This window comes from Cotesia glomerata, linkage group LG8 (assembly GCF_020080835.1).
Source record: "Cotesia glomerata isolate CgM1 linkage group LG8, MPM_Cglom_v2.3, whole genome shotgun sequence".
Taxonomy (NCBI): domain Eukaryota; kingdom Metazoa; phylum Arthropoda; class Insecta; order Hymenoptera; family Braconidae; genus Cotesia; species Cotesia glomerata.
In genome coordinates this window covers 118,135-134,926 of record NC_058165.1, presented here as the reverse complement: position 1 = coordinate 134,926, position 16,792 = coordinate 118,135, and the positions used below count along the sequence as shown (strand labels likewise).

Sequence of the window (16,792 nt, the reverse complement as noted above, 5' to 3'; positions counted from 1 at the left end):
AGTAGACGAGGATGGAAGTGACTGAGAAAGCGGAAACGGAAGTGGCGAGAAAGGATGGGTTGCTACGGGTGGAAAGTGTGGGAGATAGAAAGTGCCAGAGTAATATTCCAGCTCGATAGGAACTGGTAGGGGATGGGGATTGCTAAATGCCCGTCGGAATCAAATAAAATTCTCTAATTTAAAAATAATAATAATAATAATAATAACGTTTATAAAAATATACAAGTATAATTGTGGATTAATATTAGTTAATCGTCAGAGTGTGTTTACATTAGTATATGTGTGACACATTCGCGCCCGATTTATATGTGTGCGCTCTACCGTTAAATTTTGGACTCACAAACGCCCATTCTCCCAGCCTAGTAGTTTTAGTCAGTGCGTCGTCAGACTCTGCGATGACGACACCTTTTTCGATTTTCATTTTTTCCCGAAATTATTTATGATAAGTGTTAACAAAAAATCTTTATTCTGTGTAAAATAGTGTTATTATTAGTAAAATTATTTTTTTTTCTTTTTCTTTTTCTTTTTCTTTATTTTAGAAAATAAGGGACGTTTTTTCAAAAGTGGTAAAAATTTTAGTACTTTAAATGTTTAATGTTGAAAAATAAAAAAAATTTTTTTCAATTTTTCAAAAATATTCCACATATTTGCTATTTTAAAACATAAAAAATTCCAATACATGTTTTAAGTTAAAAAAGATAATGACATAAAGTGTTAAGTTTTTGTCAGTAGAAAGTTGTAATTTATCAACTTGTAAAAACGTTAACACAATAATGTTATTAAATTTTCAAATTAAATAAATATAGTCTATAATAGTTAACATACATTAGGTTATAGTGTTAGAATTCATTAAAATCGTTAACACTTGTTAAAGACTTAAACTTTTAACATTTATTACAAGTGTTAAATTTTTAACGTAAGTCATTAGGAATAAAACAAAAGTACACAAATTGATTAAGATTTAGAAAATTTTCAATAGTTAAACTTGTGTTAAATTTTAACTCTAACAATTAATTAAATTTTATAATTGTTAATGTAGTGTTGAAACGTTAACATTAATTTTTAAAGTGTGTGTGTGTGTTAAGTCGAAAAGATTTTTTTTATAATAATAGTAATATGTGTGAAATTTCAACACTGACAAGTGTAAAATTTTTAACATTGGCGATAAAATTTAACATTAAATTTAAAAAATGGTATTTATTATTCAATAGTTTGTGGATAAAAATATTAGCTTAATAATTAAATTATCAACACTTGAGTGTTAAAATTTAATATTGAATTTTTGTATAATTGGCAATGAGGTAAGATCTTTAATTTTTTAATTTTGGCTCAGTAATTTTATTTAACACTTTGGTGTTAAAATGTTAACAATGATTTTTTTTTTTATATTAATTAACCATCAAAATTATATTTTGTAATAATAATAATGAAAAAATTCATCTTTTAAAATGTTCAACACATAAAATAAAAATTAAAAACAAAAAAAAAAAAAAAAAATTCCTTAAATATGAGGTTAGAAAATTTTTTTCTTGTCTTTTTTTGCAGTATTAAAATTTTTAACACTTTAGCCTAGGTCTACAAAAGGTTTGTTAAATAAAAAAATAATAATTTTATGTGCGTTAAAGAGACATGTTTTATGACACCCGCTATAGAACGGTATAGAAAATCGGTCGAAGGGTGATGCGTCGAATGAGATTTAAAAAAAAAAAAAAATGGTTAAAGATAGGAAGAGAAAAACGGAAGAAAAGTAAAATAAAAAAAAAAAAAAAATAGTAAAATGGTGCTAAGCTACAGAAATAATAAAATAGCTGCTACGTCAGTGTTAATGTAACTCTGAGTCGAATTGTATAAAAAAAATTCTAGATGTCATTAGTATAAGCACTATCAAATGTTAAAATTAACATTTTTTAGCGATAAATAATTTCGATTATTAATTTTATTAAATTTTTTATTTGACGATTATGGAAAAAGTTTAAGAAAAAAATAGTAACTAAGCTCGAAAGAGAAAAGTTAACAGTCAGTAGCTCTTTTATTATTGAAGATAAAAAATAATTGGAAAAAAAGTTAAGGAAAAAAAACGGTTATCCATTCATTTTATTCAGTATGTTAGGACTCATGTCTGTGACACGTGACTCATGAATAAATACTTTTAAATATATCTACTGAAAGACGACGATAAAAGGGGTTGTAAAATAAAAAAATATATATGTATAATAAAACCGTTTGAATAAATGAAATAAAAGTTTAGTTTTAAATAAATGAATGAAATGCTGCTGTGGGAAACACACAAAATTCGATATTGTCTGTTTAAGAGTAAATAATTATCAAGTTATTTTTCTTTCTCACGGATCATAAAATGCGGGTCCACCACTTTTTACTACTAAAATGAAAGAATTGGCAATTTATTGCTGGAATGCGGGCTGTTGAATAAATATTTGTATTTGGGTTATAAACTATTTTCATAAAATAATATTATACTTGTGTGTTTGCAAGTTTTCAACTTTGAAAGAGGTTAAATTTTTATTTTATTACACGAAAATATTAAAGTAAACTGTAATATTCACTCGGATTCCGGTTCATTTATTATAGTTTCAAACAGTAAAGCAGACATCGGGATGGCAAAAATATAAATATTACAGAACTTAATGTAGAAAGTATATAAAAGCCACAATTTATAATTTAATATCCAAAATAAGTGATTATTAGTAGCTGTCACTCTATAGTAAATAACGACTGTTTCATCGAAAAAAATTTAAAGTTTTAAACAGTAAAAATTTCCATTTCAATATATAGTCGATATTATGAGGGGAAGGGGCTCTCACTCTAGGAGAATTTAACATATTTGAAACAGTAAAAATTATACTTTTAAAATATACATTTTACCAATCCAAGCAAGTCAATAATTACAGTTTGATTTTTAGCGTTGCGTTTAAAATTTACCATTTTACTTAGTAAATATTGACGTTGCTTGTATTAAAAATTTACTAACTTTATTTTATACTTTTTACATATCATTGCGATCATTTTTCTTAAATATTCTTAATTATTATACTTAAACATTTTAGACATTTTAGACATTTTAGACATTTACATAGCGAATATTATACTATTTGAAATAATATTTTCTTCCACGTAAAGAGTAAATTGTAACGTTTAAATGGTAAATATTATCTATATATATATATATAAATCACGATTTTACTGTTTAAAATTATCATATTACTTATTATAAATTGACTGTTATTTATTATACAGTTTACTTATTTCTATGTAGAAAATAATTATAAACAATTTTTTTTAGGTTTCACAAAATTTTTTAGCGCAACTTTTGGAATTTTGTGTGAGGAAAATTTTATAAAATTTTTTATAAGGTCCAGTGAATAATTTTATAAAAATTTTATTGAATTAAATATTTGGAATATTTTAAAACAAGTTTTACAGAAAAGTTTTTAGAAAATAAAATTTTGTTTGAAAAAATCTTTAAGAAATATAGTCTAGATAATGAGTTCCATAAAAGTCTCTCTATAGAATCATCAAGATTTTAGGAGTCGTTTAAACATAAATTTTTACAAAATTAGAGAAAAAAAAAAAAAAAAAAATAATCGTCTAGAACTGAATTTAATTAACAAAACTTTCCAGACTAAATAATTTGTACAATTTTCTAAAACTTTCAATTTTTTATTTTTAACATTCTAGAAATTTTTATTTAGCCAATAATAGATATTTGAGAATTTCCCAACAAAAAAATAGTATTTTAAAAATAATTTTTAATGATAAAAAAAAAAAAAATAAAATAAAATAAAAAGGAAGCTACTGACGTTCATTTGAATTTAATATCTCAAAGTGAAAGAGAAATAAAAAATAAATTAACTAATATTGAAGGTAATAGACAAGACCTAAGTAAAGGATATTACATTTTTGTTGCCGTGCACGCATCAGACAGAATAAGAATATTAAATGAAAGAAGAATAATACGAATAGAATATGAGAAAATTAGATTTCGCGCGAGTTTTTCAGATCTGACGGTTTCTGTTACGTGATGCTATAAAATATTTCCTTTAAAATATTATAGAAAAAATAAATTCATATTAAAAAAATAAAAAAAATGATACCACTGATAATTGATCGGCTTTTACACACACACACACACACACACTTACTATTTCTGATAATGTTACAGTGTTGTGCCTTTTTATCATGGTTGTTGTGTTGTGTGTCTTTATTCGATATTAGACCAACACAGAAGTTTGCTACCGTAATAATATTTTCTTATACAAAAATTTATTTAAATATTTGAAATGTTGAAGGGTGTGAGCGGTAAAATTATCGCTCGTTGTAAAATTTAACGTAACAAGCTTATTATGTGTTGATCGTTTGTTATCATAAAATCTATAAGAAATTTTTCAAGTATAATTATTTGTTCTGTAAGAATTTTTACGCTAAGAAATTTTCGATCGAGAAATTTTTGTTGCGAGAAATTATTACGGATTAATAAAGACACAGACCCTATTATTCATTAAAAAAAAATTCTTTCGTTATTATCATTGGCAGTAAATTATAGGCTCGATGAAAATCAATGCTAATTGTCTGAAAATATTTAGAGCAATAATATGTTTTATTCATGAAAATAAACAGAAATAAATTCGGCGAAAAATCTTTAATTCAAGTGCTATTGAATTTTACTCCAATAGAAAATGATAAAAATAACAAAAAAAAGGGGTATTCTTAGCGAGCTTCTGGTGTAATTTATGCGTTGTCCTTTTACAACAGTTCCCCGGAAAATCCAGTTCCCTCGGATAATAAAAAAAAAAATCTCCGAAAATACACTCGGGCATATAACTTAACTTGACCTCTCTCGCGAATTTATCAATTGAAAAAATTATTAGTGACATTAATTGATATTCGACCGAATGGAAGATAAATAAATCACAAGTTTGTTAAATTTTTTTTTTTTAGTTTCAAGTTCGATGCCCTCGAGAGTTGTACAAGTTGAAGAGTGACATACAGTCACACATCCCCCGAGAGCTGTTCTATTTTTTTTTTTAAATCTCTGGGTTATGTGTAAGTACAGGGGTGAAAAGAAACTCCAGATACGACGTGATAGAAGTGCGATGACTAGACATCAGACTTTCGATACTTTTCCAAGTTCGGCTTGACACAAGTCAAGAAATCAGGATTACTTTTTTTTTTTTTTTTTTTTTTTCTTTATTTTTATTTTCAAGATTATTATATTGAATAATTTTTAAAGACTCAAAGTGTTTTAGATAATTTCTCATGTTAAATCTTAAGTACAGTGGTGATTCATATTTGATGAATCGTTAACTCGGAGAAAAAAAACATAATCCCGTTACTTTTTCAGACTTACAGTAGTAGATTAAAACTTATCAGCAGTTATAACTTTAAATACAAAATCAATAGTTCTACTACAAGCGCGGAAAAGAGTCAGCTTTAATTATATGATAATGATAATAATAATAATAATAATAATAATAACAATGATGATGACAATGAAAATTAAACTAGTAACATTAAAAAGATTACGCAAAATGGTTTAATTATGTAAAACAGTCATTGTTATAATTATTATAATAATAAAAAAGACTTCTCGCGTGAATTTTAATTGTTTAATTACTCGGTTATCGCCGTCAAGTTCATTCCTATAAATTAAAGCCTCATATACCGCAACAAGGAAAAAATATTGAAAAATAAATAGGTAATATTTTTATTTATTTATTTATTTTTTTTGAATGTTAAATTGTATTTTTTTGAAAATTAAAAAAATTAAAAACACTTAACAAATATTATATGTTTAAATTTTAATACTTTATTAATGTGTTAAAATGTCAACACCCATATTTTTGAAACAAAATTCAAAAGAATTATACTCTTTTTAAATAATTGTTTTAAAAATAATTATTAGCGAGGAAAATCCAAAAAAATTTCTTCAATAAAAAAAAATGAGGTCAACTAATCCGACAATCGTTAATAATGAGAGGTTAGTTAACAAGAACGTTGGTTAAAACTCATCATCGAGTTATAGTTGAATTTACAGCGACGGAAATATTGGTAGAGTCATAAGTGCATGAAATATTAATTAAAAAAAAAAAAAAAAATCAAACTACGCAATTTTTTCTCCTCTATTTTGGATACTATTTTTTATTTGCGGTCTATTTACTTTTTACTGAGAAAGTTTATGAGATTAAGTGGAAAGCTCTCTTCGCCGAGGGCAAAAAAAGTTGGTTAACTTTTGGGGGGTTTTTTTTTTTTCATTTTTTTTTTATTTTTCGCTTTTACCGACGACAGTGAAAAATCCTTAAAATATTGACCCATGTTTTTTTTTTTCTTGACATTAGAAAAATTATGAAAATCTTTTGATTTTTTTGTTTGACAATAACTCGTTGAATTTGAATTTTATAAAAAAATTACAAGATACATTTTTTGTAGATAAAAGTCAAATGCAATTTCAACGTATCTTGAATATTTACAATGAAATTGAGTGCCGAAACATAAAACTCGGTTTATGTTTTATGGTGGAGTGAATAAAAAATTCCGATAAATTTCGGGAAATAAAAAAATAATTGCAACAGTGATCGTTGATGGTAGTGGTAATGGTAGAAAATTTGTTTGACACTGGTGGTGGTGGTAAGAAGACTCGGAAAAAAAGGAGGGGTGTAAGCTTAAGCTGAAGCTCAAACAGAGGGCGAGCCGAATAGAAACTGAAGGAAAGGTATCTGAAGAATGTTAGAGCATCAGACACCAACTTTATTACCACCGGCTTTCAATAACAGCAGCTGTTGGCCTACTGACGCCGGGCATAAATTTACACACTGGCCAACACCGGGACCTGGACAATTACTGCGCGCGACCTTGATACTTTTCTTGAGTATCGGAATTCTGGTCGCCAATTTGCTGGTCATCTGCGTCATTAACAGCCGTCGGTACAGCAAATACATCCATGCACAGGTGAGTTATTATATATATATATATATATATTTTTTGTTGTTTTTTAAAATTTAAAGGGACGGGAAAATTTTTTGAGATTTTTTTTTTTTTTAATTTTTAAATTTATTCCAATGATAAATTGTTGGAAAAAGGGAATTTAAAGCTTTTAAATGACTATTAAAAAAATCTTTTTCGAATCATTATTAGATTCTGAGTTATCACTAATTGAAAAGTTTATATTGAAAAATATATAAATTGAAATTATTTTCAAACACTAAAATCTTTTTCCATAATCGTTGAAAAATGAAATCTAAAAGTGATTACAATTTTATTGAAAAATATAATTCACATTGAAAGCTAGCTCTTGGAATAAATGGGTATAATAAAATCAATTTGTTATATCTGGACGATAAAAATGCATATATAATAATAATAACAATAAATCTCTTAGAAATTTAAGATCCACGTCACGTAGAATAAAGACTTGATATATATATATATATATATATTTAAGTATACTAGTAAACTACAGATATATGGCAAAGGAAGAAAACTAGAAGGTGGTATGTCCGAATGTATTTACTGGGCTGTTGGCATTTGCATATGCATGAGCAAAGCTGTAGAAAGTGGCTATAGTACAATATATGTATAGTGTATCTGTGGTGGGAGGGTGGGTATAGAGAGTAAGCCGAGAAGATATGATGAAATGTTAGACTTACTAAAGTCGATGAGAGGGAATAGACTGAGACATAAACTCTATAAACTATTATATGAGGGGATAATCATGATGAGGCTTACAAGAGCTTTATCCCCATTATATATGTGTAATTCGAATCTAAAATATAGATAGTTTATTCATTACACGTACGAACCCACCAAGAGCTTCCTTCTGATTATTATGGATATAAAGTCTTTCTATAATAAATACTAATTCAGAATAGTTAATTACGTCTATAGTTTTTTCCTTGTACGATTGAGGGAAAATTAATGTAAGAAATTTTGAGAAAAAGTTTTTTTTAAAGCTTTTCTCTAATAACTTTGTTCTTATAATACTCTAATAAAACTAATAAAATATATAATCTCTATTTTTTTTTTACTTACGTTTCAGCCAAAGTATCTGCTAACGAGTCTAGCCAGTAATGACCTTGCAATTGGCGTATTAGTCACGCCATTTGGATTTTTACCAGCAGTTTACGGGTGCTGGCCCTATGGTGAATTGGTCTGTCAAATTCAGGTGAGTTAAAACAGTGCAAACATTGGTTATAATAATAAAGATTATTATGATTATTATGATATTAAATTTTTAATATACAAGATTCAGTGATTTACATAGTGGTTTTATGGATTAATTTTGCTAATTCGGTGTTTGTTTAAGAGACATGCCTTTGCTTCTCTAAAACCACAAACTTCTTGGTTTACTCGCCGGTTTTGTATGCTCAAGTTGATTTCACAGAACACCAGAATTCTTGATTAATTATCTGATGTGCATATATTTATATACATATTAATTGTTTTAGTTTTGAGACACATTGTTTGTCTTTGGTTTATATAAATACAAAGTGATTAATAATTTTTTAAATATGTAGTCATCATCACAAAGAATTTTTTTTGTTATTAAACCATATAGGTACAACCAACATAGGAGCATACATCATTACATATATGAAACTTTATCAGATATGAAATATAAATGGTTATTATAATATATGACTTTATATAAAATTATGATGATCATCACATATAATGGATATGTGACTACTTTGTCATCAAAGATAAAAAAAACTATCCAATAAACAAAAAGTTTTCAATTGTCTTGTAAAAAAACAAACAATATAAAAAGCAAGAAGCTTGTGAGGATAAAAAAAATGATAATGTCGATAAAATACAGTGTAGTATAGCCCACAAAGTATAAAATAAAAAAAAATAGATATTTATTGTTAGAATGAGTTTATTGCCACATACAATATGATAGTATAGATAATAAAAATTGACCGGAAGCCGTTTGAAGAGCTATTTCAAGGATATGTTCCGTTTCCACTTGACACTACTACGGTTATAGATTCCAGTAGTATAGTGTAAGAATCCTGGTGTATACCCGTTTATATTTTATTGGATACCAAAGTTTATGCATATAATATATATAAAACGAATGTATTAACTATATAATAGTCACACGTTGGTGTATCCTGCGGAAGCTCAATGCGCAGGATTATCAATGTTTTTTTTTTTTTCCTTTACTTTCATTGGCATTATACCAAATTTTCCTTTATTTATGTTGTTTGTCAAGTGAACAAAATTTTTATCACAATAACGTTTTTATCGAAAGTTTTATCACAAATGCTATAAAAAAAAAAAAAAAAAAAAAAAAAAAAAAAAAAAAACTGCTATTTGGGGTTCACATATTGTCAGCTGAAATTCACGTATAATCATATATACTTATCTATTACTAAATATGTGATCATATGTGATCAATGATAATTAAATATGCCTTATGAGTGGTCAATAACCACTTATCTTATATAATACATAGTTCAAATTTATTATCTTATGTGATCATATATGCTTATAATTTTTTTTTTATAGGTACATCTTTATTGATTGATGAGCCAATTTAATTTGACCTAATATCCTAGAGTTAGGATTAACCCATTCAGATTCACAAACCGATAATATTAGACGTTTACTAATTTTTAAAGGCACTATACACCATTAAATTTAAAAGAATAAAAATAATGTGGATCTCTGATAGGCGTGTCTGGTGTTAACTAAAACACCCAATCTTTACTATATATATACAAGCGCAACCATAAATTCTACTGTAATCGTCATATGGTTAATTAAAGTGCTTCTTTATTTTATTAATTCTTTTTTAAACTTAAAAAAGCGGTAATTTTTGTTGGGAAAAAGAAAATTCAATTTTTTATTCCTAGTGAAAAGCTTTTGAGGATACTTAAAAATCTAAATAAAAAATAAAAAGTTAATCATATCGGTGAATTTAATGTTGCAGGCACTTTTACGGGGTGCACTCACGCAGCAAAGTGCAGTTATTCTTGTTTGTATGGCAATCGATCGCTACGTTTGTATGCTGCATCCCCATCGTTATCATCGGCACTCTTCAAAAAAGGTAACGCTCTTTATTTTTTGGTAAAAATTTTTTATTTTTAATTTTTTTAAATTAATTATTTTTCATTAAAATATAAACAATTATAAATAAGAATATAATAATAATAATTAATTTTTTTATTAAAGTTATTTATTTTTTCTTTGTATATTTACAATGACCATATCTGAATATTTACATGAATATATACATTATATATACACACACAAACTAACAGAATAACAACAAAATCGTATTGCGGTTAGTTGACTCAATTGTTAGCATGCGATAATCGTCCAATTTCACGTCTATCAACCCACAGAGATTGTATTGTATATACAGGTTATTATTCACGGAATAAATTGACAATTTAAACTTTTAAACGTATTGTGTATTTTATTCAAAATGTGACAGAATAAAAACTTGACCATGTTACATTGATCAATATACTAACAATAGGTAACAACTTTGCATACTTACCATTATTGTAGTACTACATGCGTCAAGGTTGCATGGCTGTCATGTCTACGACTTGGATTGCCAGCATCGCAATATTTGGGAGCCTTGTTCTACCCAGTGGAGGATACTACTTCAACAGTTCGGGTCTGCTGGCTTGTGATCCATTTTTTGCTCGGCCATCTTTCAGGTAATTGACAAAAAATTTTTCAATAATACCTGAAAGACCATCAATAACTGAAAATTTATCAAAAGTTTTTCAAGTTTTTAATTCTTTAATATTAACTAAAAATAAGTAATGTATCAATTTTACAGAAAATTTTATAAATTAAAAATTGTAGAATATAAAATTTTCTACCAGTTTTGTTCCGAATAATTTTTTTGATCCGTCAATTAGTTTGAACAAAAGAGTACTTTGACTAATAGTAAATTGATATTTTTCGAGTTATTTATGAGAAATTAATAATACTTGAAAATCAAGCTTTATTTTTTTATTTTTCAAATTATTATTAAAAAATTGAACATGTCTATTCATACATAAAAAAACTTATATATATATATATATATATTTACGTGGCGTGATTTTATCAGGACTTTTTTAACTTGTCAAAAAATTTTTTTAATTGCTGTAAAAACCAATTTTTGTTTTCAGAATCCTCGCGTGCTGTTGTTTCTATTTTCCGACAACTATGGTGCTCATGTATTGCTACGGCTCAGCGTTTCATGTCAATAAATTACGATTAAAACGCGTTGTTTGCGTTAACACACCGGAAGTTGTCAGCGGCAGTAACATTGAAAGGGTAAATATTACCCAACTAGTATTTTTTAATTAAAACCGCAAGGTCCCTTCTAAAAAGCGGTAAATTTCTCTAGAATGCTCTAATTATTTTATTACATCTTGCAAAACCTAATTAAAATTAAAATTAAAATTACCGAGTCCTATCTTATGTAGGAGCAAAAAAAGGATAAATAATATTTGACTGCGACCTGTCTAGCCGATCGATCTTACACTGAACTGAGTAAACTTTGTCAAAGTACATGAAAAGCTGTCTGCTAAATGATTAACTTGGTATCTGACAAGACAGTCTCAAGTAATAGAAAGTCCAACTCTGAAGTATTCATTTGAAACTTGATAGCTCCTTCTATAAACTATAATCGATATGATATCATTGTGACAATTTTTACTTGATAGTAACTTTATAGTGTATAGGTGCATTGTATCGCTAAACTGTAATTAAATTGTCGACATAATTTTACTATGCAAGTTTGAAAAAAATTATTATTTCTTAAATTAAATGACTCTTATTGCACGACGCATCTTAAAAAAAGAAATTTACTTATTTTATTTAGAGTGTTTTTTATTTGGTCCATTGATTTTTGCAGAGCAATAAATGCAAGACCTTTTTACATTTACTTTTATTTCTTTGCCCACAGTTTTTATTTTTTTATATATTTTCTTTTTTTTTTTTTTTTTTACATTTTATTTATACCAGAACCGGGAGGATATAAGATAGTAAAAAAAGTAAATAAAATCTAAAAAGAAATGTAAGATTGAGGAAACGATAAAAAGGCAGAATGGTGAAAGCTTTAGCGTTTTTTTTTTTTTTTTTTTTTTTTTTTTTATTATTTTCAACTACTTGATTTGAATCAACTTAATTTAGCAGCCCTTTTTTTTCTACTGTTCCTTTAAAATGACAAACTCTATAAGGAAAAAATTCCTCAATGTGAATAATCCATAGCACAAAGGAAAATGCTCACTGAAAAATAAATAAAAATTTCAGCTAGTAGCACACGAGAGAAGACTGTCAACATCAGCCTCGAGAACAATGGCGGCAATGAGTCTTGGTTTTATTGTGATGGTGACCCCATGGACAATACAGGAAGTTGTGGTCGCGTGTACAGGAAGCAAACCGCCGCCATTTCTAGACTTCCTTGCCACGTGGCTCGCGCTGTCAAATAGCTTTTGGAATCCATTTCTCTACTGGCTTCTCAACAATCATTTTCGGCGCATCTCACGCGAGATTATCAATACCAAGGTAATTCCATTTTTCAATTAGTTATTTTTTTACAATTCAATTATTGAAACAAAACAAAGCGTTTCTTAATTCATATGATTATATGTAAATAATATCCGTGGACAAAACTTAAACGAGCTTTAAAATTGAATGGTAAAAAAAAATTTGTTTCTTGTAATTTATTTGTCATTAAAATTAATTTTTGAATTTATTCTAGTAGTGTACGGATAATTTTTTTTTTTCTATTCACGTTGGATATAAAATTATTAAATTTGTATTCTAACATATTCAAATGTATAGTTAATAGATAAAGTGGAATTTTTTTTTCTACCAAGTAGCTGATGTTGACGAACTGGTATCTAGAAATTTTTTTGACAATAATTGTAAATTATAACAACAACAACAACAATAATAATATATAATGCGCTTATATCCACTTTAACGATTTGTCCTATTTATACAAATACACAGACGCACATACACAATATTTTTAAAGCTCGTTGCTAATGTAGGTCTCAAGTGATTTATGTGACAGTGAATAATGTCTCTGTCCTGTTCATAACGATTCTACTTGCATTTATACTATCGTATACTATATATATATATATATATATATATATATAGATATACATTTGCTGTTCACACGTGAGCAACTACCGAAAAAAATTCAACATGGATTTATTGTATATAAAAAGCATTACCGGAAACTGAGAATAGGGTTTTAAATTTTAAAAATGGTCAATGTGAATTGCGACATTGTTGTGCTGATTTGAAAATTATTTAAGTTTTAATTAGCCAGGAAAAAATGATCAGGACTGATCAGACCTGTTCATATCTGAACAGGCCTTAAATCCGACCTGATCAGGCCTGGTCATGTATGATCAGGCCTGATCAGACCTGTCCGTGCCTGTTCATATCTGAACCGTTAAATATACTCAGACCTGATCAGACCTGTCCATGCCTGTTCATGTCTGTTCATGTCTAAAGTGTTAAATACGCTCAGACCTGATCATGCCTGCTTATGTCTGTTCATGCCTGTTCATGTCTGAAGCATTAAATACGCTCAGACCTGATCAGATCTGACCAGACCTGTTCATGCCTGTTCATGTCTGTTCATGTCTGGAGTGTTAAATACGCTCAGACCTGATCAAGCCTGTTCATGCCTGTTCATGTCTGAAGCATTAAATACGCTCAGACCTGATCAGATCTGATCAAGCCTGTTCATGTTTGAAGTATTAAATATGCTCAGACCTGATCAGACCTGTCCATGTCTAATCATGTCTGATCTAGCCTAAAATAGATAAGGATTAAAACTCCATATATCAGCTGACAAGAACTGTTCATGCATGATTTGCCCTCTTAAATAATATTTTAAGTCTGGAAGAAAAATTTCATCGAACTATAGACTGCAGTTCTATTTTTAAAATTAATTTGTTCCGTATGACGTATCAGTTTCTATCCCCTTATAAATTTTAAATGTACAACTTTCATCTAAAATTTCGGGTTATATAAGCATAAACTTTTTAATTTTCCATGCCAAAACGATGATTTTTAACGATGAATTTTGACGCAGTGACATAAAATTTTTTACTGTGTTCTATTGAATACGCGAAAAATAAGATTATTTATTAAAAGTTTGAGTTTAATACCGTGAAAATACCAAAATATATCAGTTGATATCGATAGGCGATAAGTCTTTTCAAGGGGTCTGTTATTATTTTAAGCTACCGCCTTGGTCCATTGCAGTAGTGTCAAAAGCTGCTAAATTGTAGAACACACAAATAATTTTTCATTTCCTATACGTTTTAATTAAAAAAAAACTTGAATTTTAAAAGAAAACAATAAAATTATAATTGCGGAATAAACCTTGAAGAAATTTTTTTTTTACTTTACAGAGAACCATATGTTAATGGATCGAAAAAAATACATAGCCGTCCCAAATAAATCACTCTAATATACATAGTAAAAAATTTTGCATTGCGTCAAAAAATTTTGTGTTAAAAATTTTTGTGTTAAATATTTAACACTTTTATGTGTAAATTTAACATTTATTTTGTTAAATTAACACAAAAAAGTGTTAAATATTTAACATAAAAATTTTTATCACAAAATTTTTTGACGCAATGACGCGAAATTTTTTACTGTGTATAATTAATTATTAATAATTAATAAATTAAGTATAGAACTCCGTTAACTATAAGAATAAGTCATGTATAAAATTTAAATTACTTAAACTAGTTTGAAAGGTACATTAGAGAATGGATGAGTCATTGGGTCAACAGGTAAATTATCAGTCTGAAGAGCGCAACGTACATGGTTCGAATCCCCGTCGGCACCAAACTTTTTTTTTTTTTTTTCATGGACCTGATTGAGTCAGACATGAACAGATCTGATCAGTCATGAACATGCCTGGCCAGCTCTGATCAGACCCGGTCATTTTTCATATCTGATCAGACCTGAAGACTCATGCCTGTTCATATCTGATCAGATCTGATCATTTTTTCCCGGGTAAACATGGTGACGATGTTCCAGTAGAAAAATGTTTAATTTATTAAATTTTAGACCTTTTTAATAAAATTTGAACAATTCTTTAAATCACAAATAAAAATTATCATTTCAGATTTTCTGCCGGCGAAAACAATTGGGTCCAAACAAAAACTGCTGTGCGACTAGCACCGGAGGACTAGACGTCTGCAGTATCGGCGGCTTCGATATTTCAGGTAGTATTTTCGTAGAAAAAAAAAAAAAAAAAAATGATTGTTATTGAATTCGGTAAAATAATGAAAATCAAATTTACTTTGAAGGTATCGATCGATGTTCGATAGATCATTCTTCGCTAGCACGGTGTTCAACGCCGTCATTAGTGACTCCACCCCTACCTTGGGAATTAAATTATCAGAGCATCGTCGGGGTTAATGAATTATCAATAACGTGAAATAGGGATGCCGCCACGCAAACCGAAGAAATTCTATCTTCCGACGACGATGCCAGTTAGATATTTCTTCTGTTAGTTTTTTTTTTTTTTTTTTTTTTTTTTATTTTTTTCTTAATTTTTGCGTGGTGGCATTATTATTATTATCATCATTATTTTTATAATTTTTTTTTTTAATGCGAATATCTAATGAAACATACAGTATTAATAATAAAAAAATTTTTTTAAATGTCTTTTTAGTCATAATAGCACTGCCTTAATTAATGAAGAAAATAAGAAAAATTTTCATTTTCAAATATACAGTTGTTCATATTAGTAATAATAATAAAAATAATAATAATAATAATAATAATAATAATAATAATAATAATGATAATAATAATAATTATTATTATTATTATAAAAACTAAATAATTTTAAAATAAATGTTACAATTACTCAAGCGAAAATACACGCACCATTAGATGTAACCAGTCTATTAATAAAACGATTGCAATGAAATAAGATTTGCTAGAAAACTATAGCAAAAAAACAAAAAAAAAAAAATTAAAAGCGCTTTTTGTAAAAAATAAGTTATCTTTTTTAAATTCAATTAGTTATATATGTAGGCAATAATCGAAACATATTTACGTATTGATTGATTAATGTTAATATCGATGAATTTGAGTCATTTTACACAACTTTGTTAATTTTGCTACTAATGTTGATAAAATAAATAAAACAACAAAGTAAGTTTAAAAAGTTTCAAATAATTAATGTAATTATAATTTTCGATAAAATACTCTACATGTAATGTGATGTAAATTTATCGATTTTTTGTAGAATGAGATATGTATACGAATAAATTACAGTATAAATAAATTTAATTAATCACGTGGTTTTACACGGTTTAAAAATATATGTATTTATATATGTAAAAAAAGATAATAAAAATTCTATGTGAAATTTTTATATTAATTTATTGACTTGCCGTCTGACCCGTATTTGTTATTATTATATGTAGATTTAGCTGTAAACTTTAGATTTGATATTAAGAGCTTAAATTTCCAGATAATTTTTTAATCTATTACTTTAGAACCATGAAGACTCCTCGGAAAATTTTAAAAGATCCCTGATAATAAGAAACCTCTAAAATCTGTCGAGAGATGAGAAAAATTTTATCCCAATCTTAGCAAATTGATTTCTTTTTTTTTTTTATCAACACCTCACCTTATCATATCATATTATCATCAACAAAAAATTTTCCATCAATAACTGCAATCAATTTGACAATAACTTATCGGCAACTATATTGCTAATATATATATATAGTGTGCGCTGTATAGTGCGGACGTGTTTTTGCATTGG

At 27.4% G+C, this 16,792-nt stretch overlaps 1 protein-coding gene across 1 annotated transcript; it reads left to right on the top strand.

Annotated features, from left to right (window-relative positions):
* The first annotated feature begins 545 nt into the window (after nt 1–545).
* Nucleotides 546–15,718, top strand: LOC123270247 (trace amine-associated receptor 9). The gene is made up of 9 exons (XM_044736215.1): nt 546–566; nt 6,445–6,963; nt 8,051–8,176; nt 9,950–10,066; nt 10,534–10,688; nt 11,151–11,298; nt 12,280–12,534; nt 15,134–15,233; nt 15,318–15,718. The coding sequence occupies exons 2-9, from the start codon at nt 6,739–6,741 to the stop codon at nt 15,446–15,448; spliced, it is 1,257 nt and encodes a 418-aa protein (XP_044592150.1). The 5' UTR covers nt 546–566; nt 6,445–6,738; the 3' UTR covers nt 15,449–15,718.
* The last annotated feature ends 1,074 nt before the right edge of the window (nt 15,719–16,792 follow it).

Bases quoted from the DNA above. Each gene is read 5' to 3' on its own strand.
- LOC123270247 (XM_044736215.1), top strand. From the start codon at position 6,739: ATGTTAGAGCATCAGACACCAACTTTATTACCACCGGCTTTCAATAAC. The intron at 8,177-9,949 runs GTGAGTTAAAAC...TTAATGTTGCAG, and splicing joins AATTGGTCTGTCAAATTCAG to GCACTTTTACGGGGTGCACT. The intron at 15,234-15,317 runs GTAGTATTTTCG...TTTACTTTGAAG, and splicing joins CGGCGGCTTCGATATTTCAG to GTATCGATCGATGTTCGATA.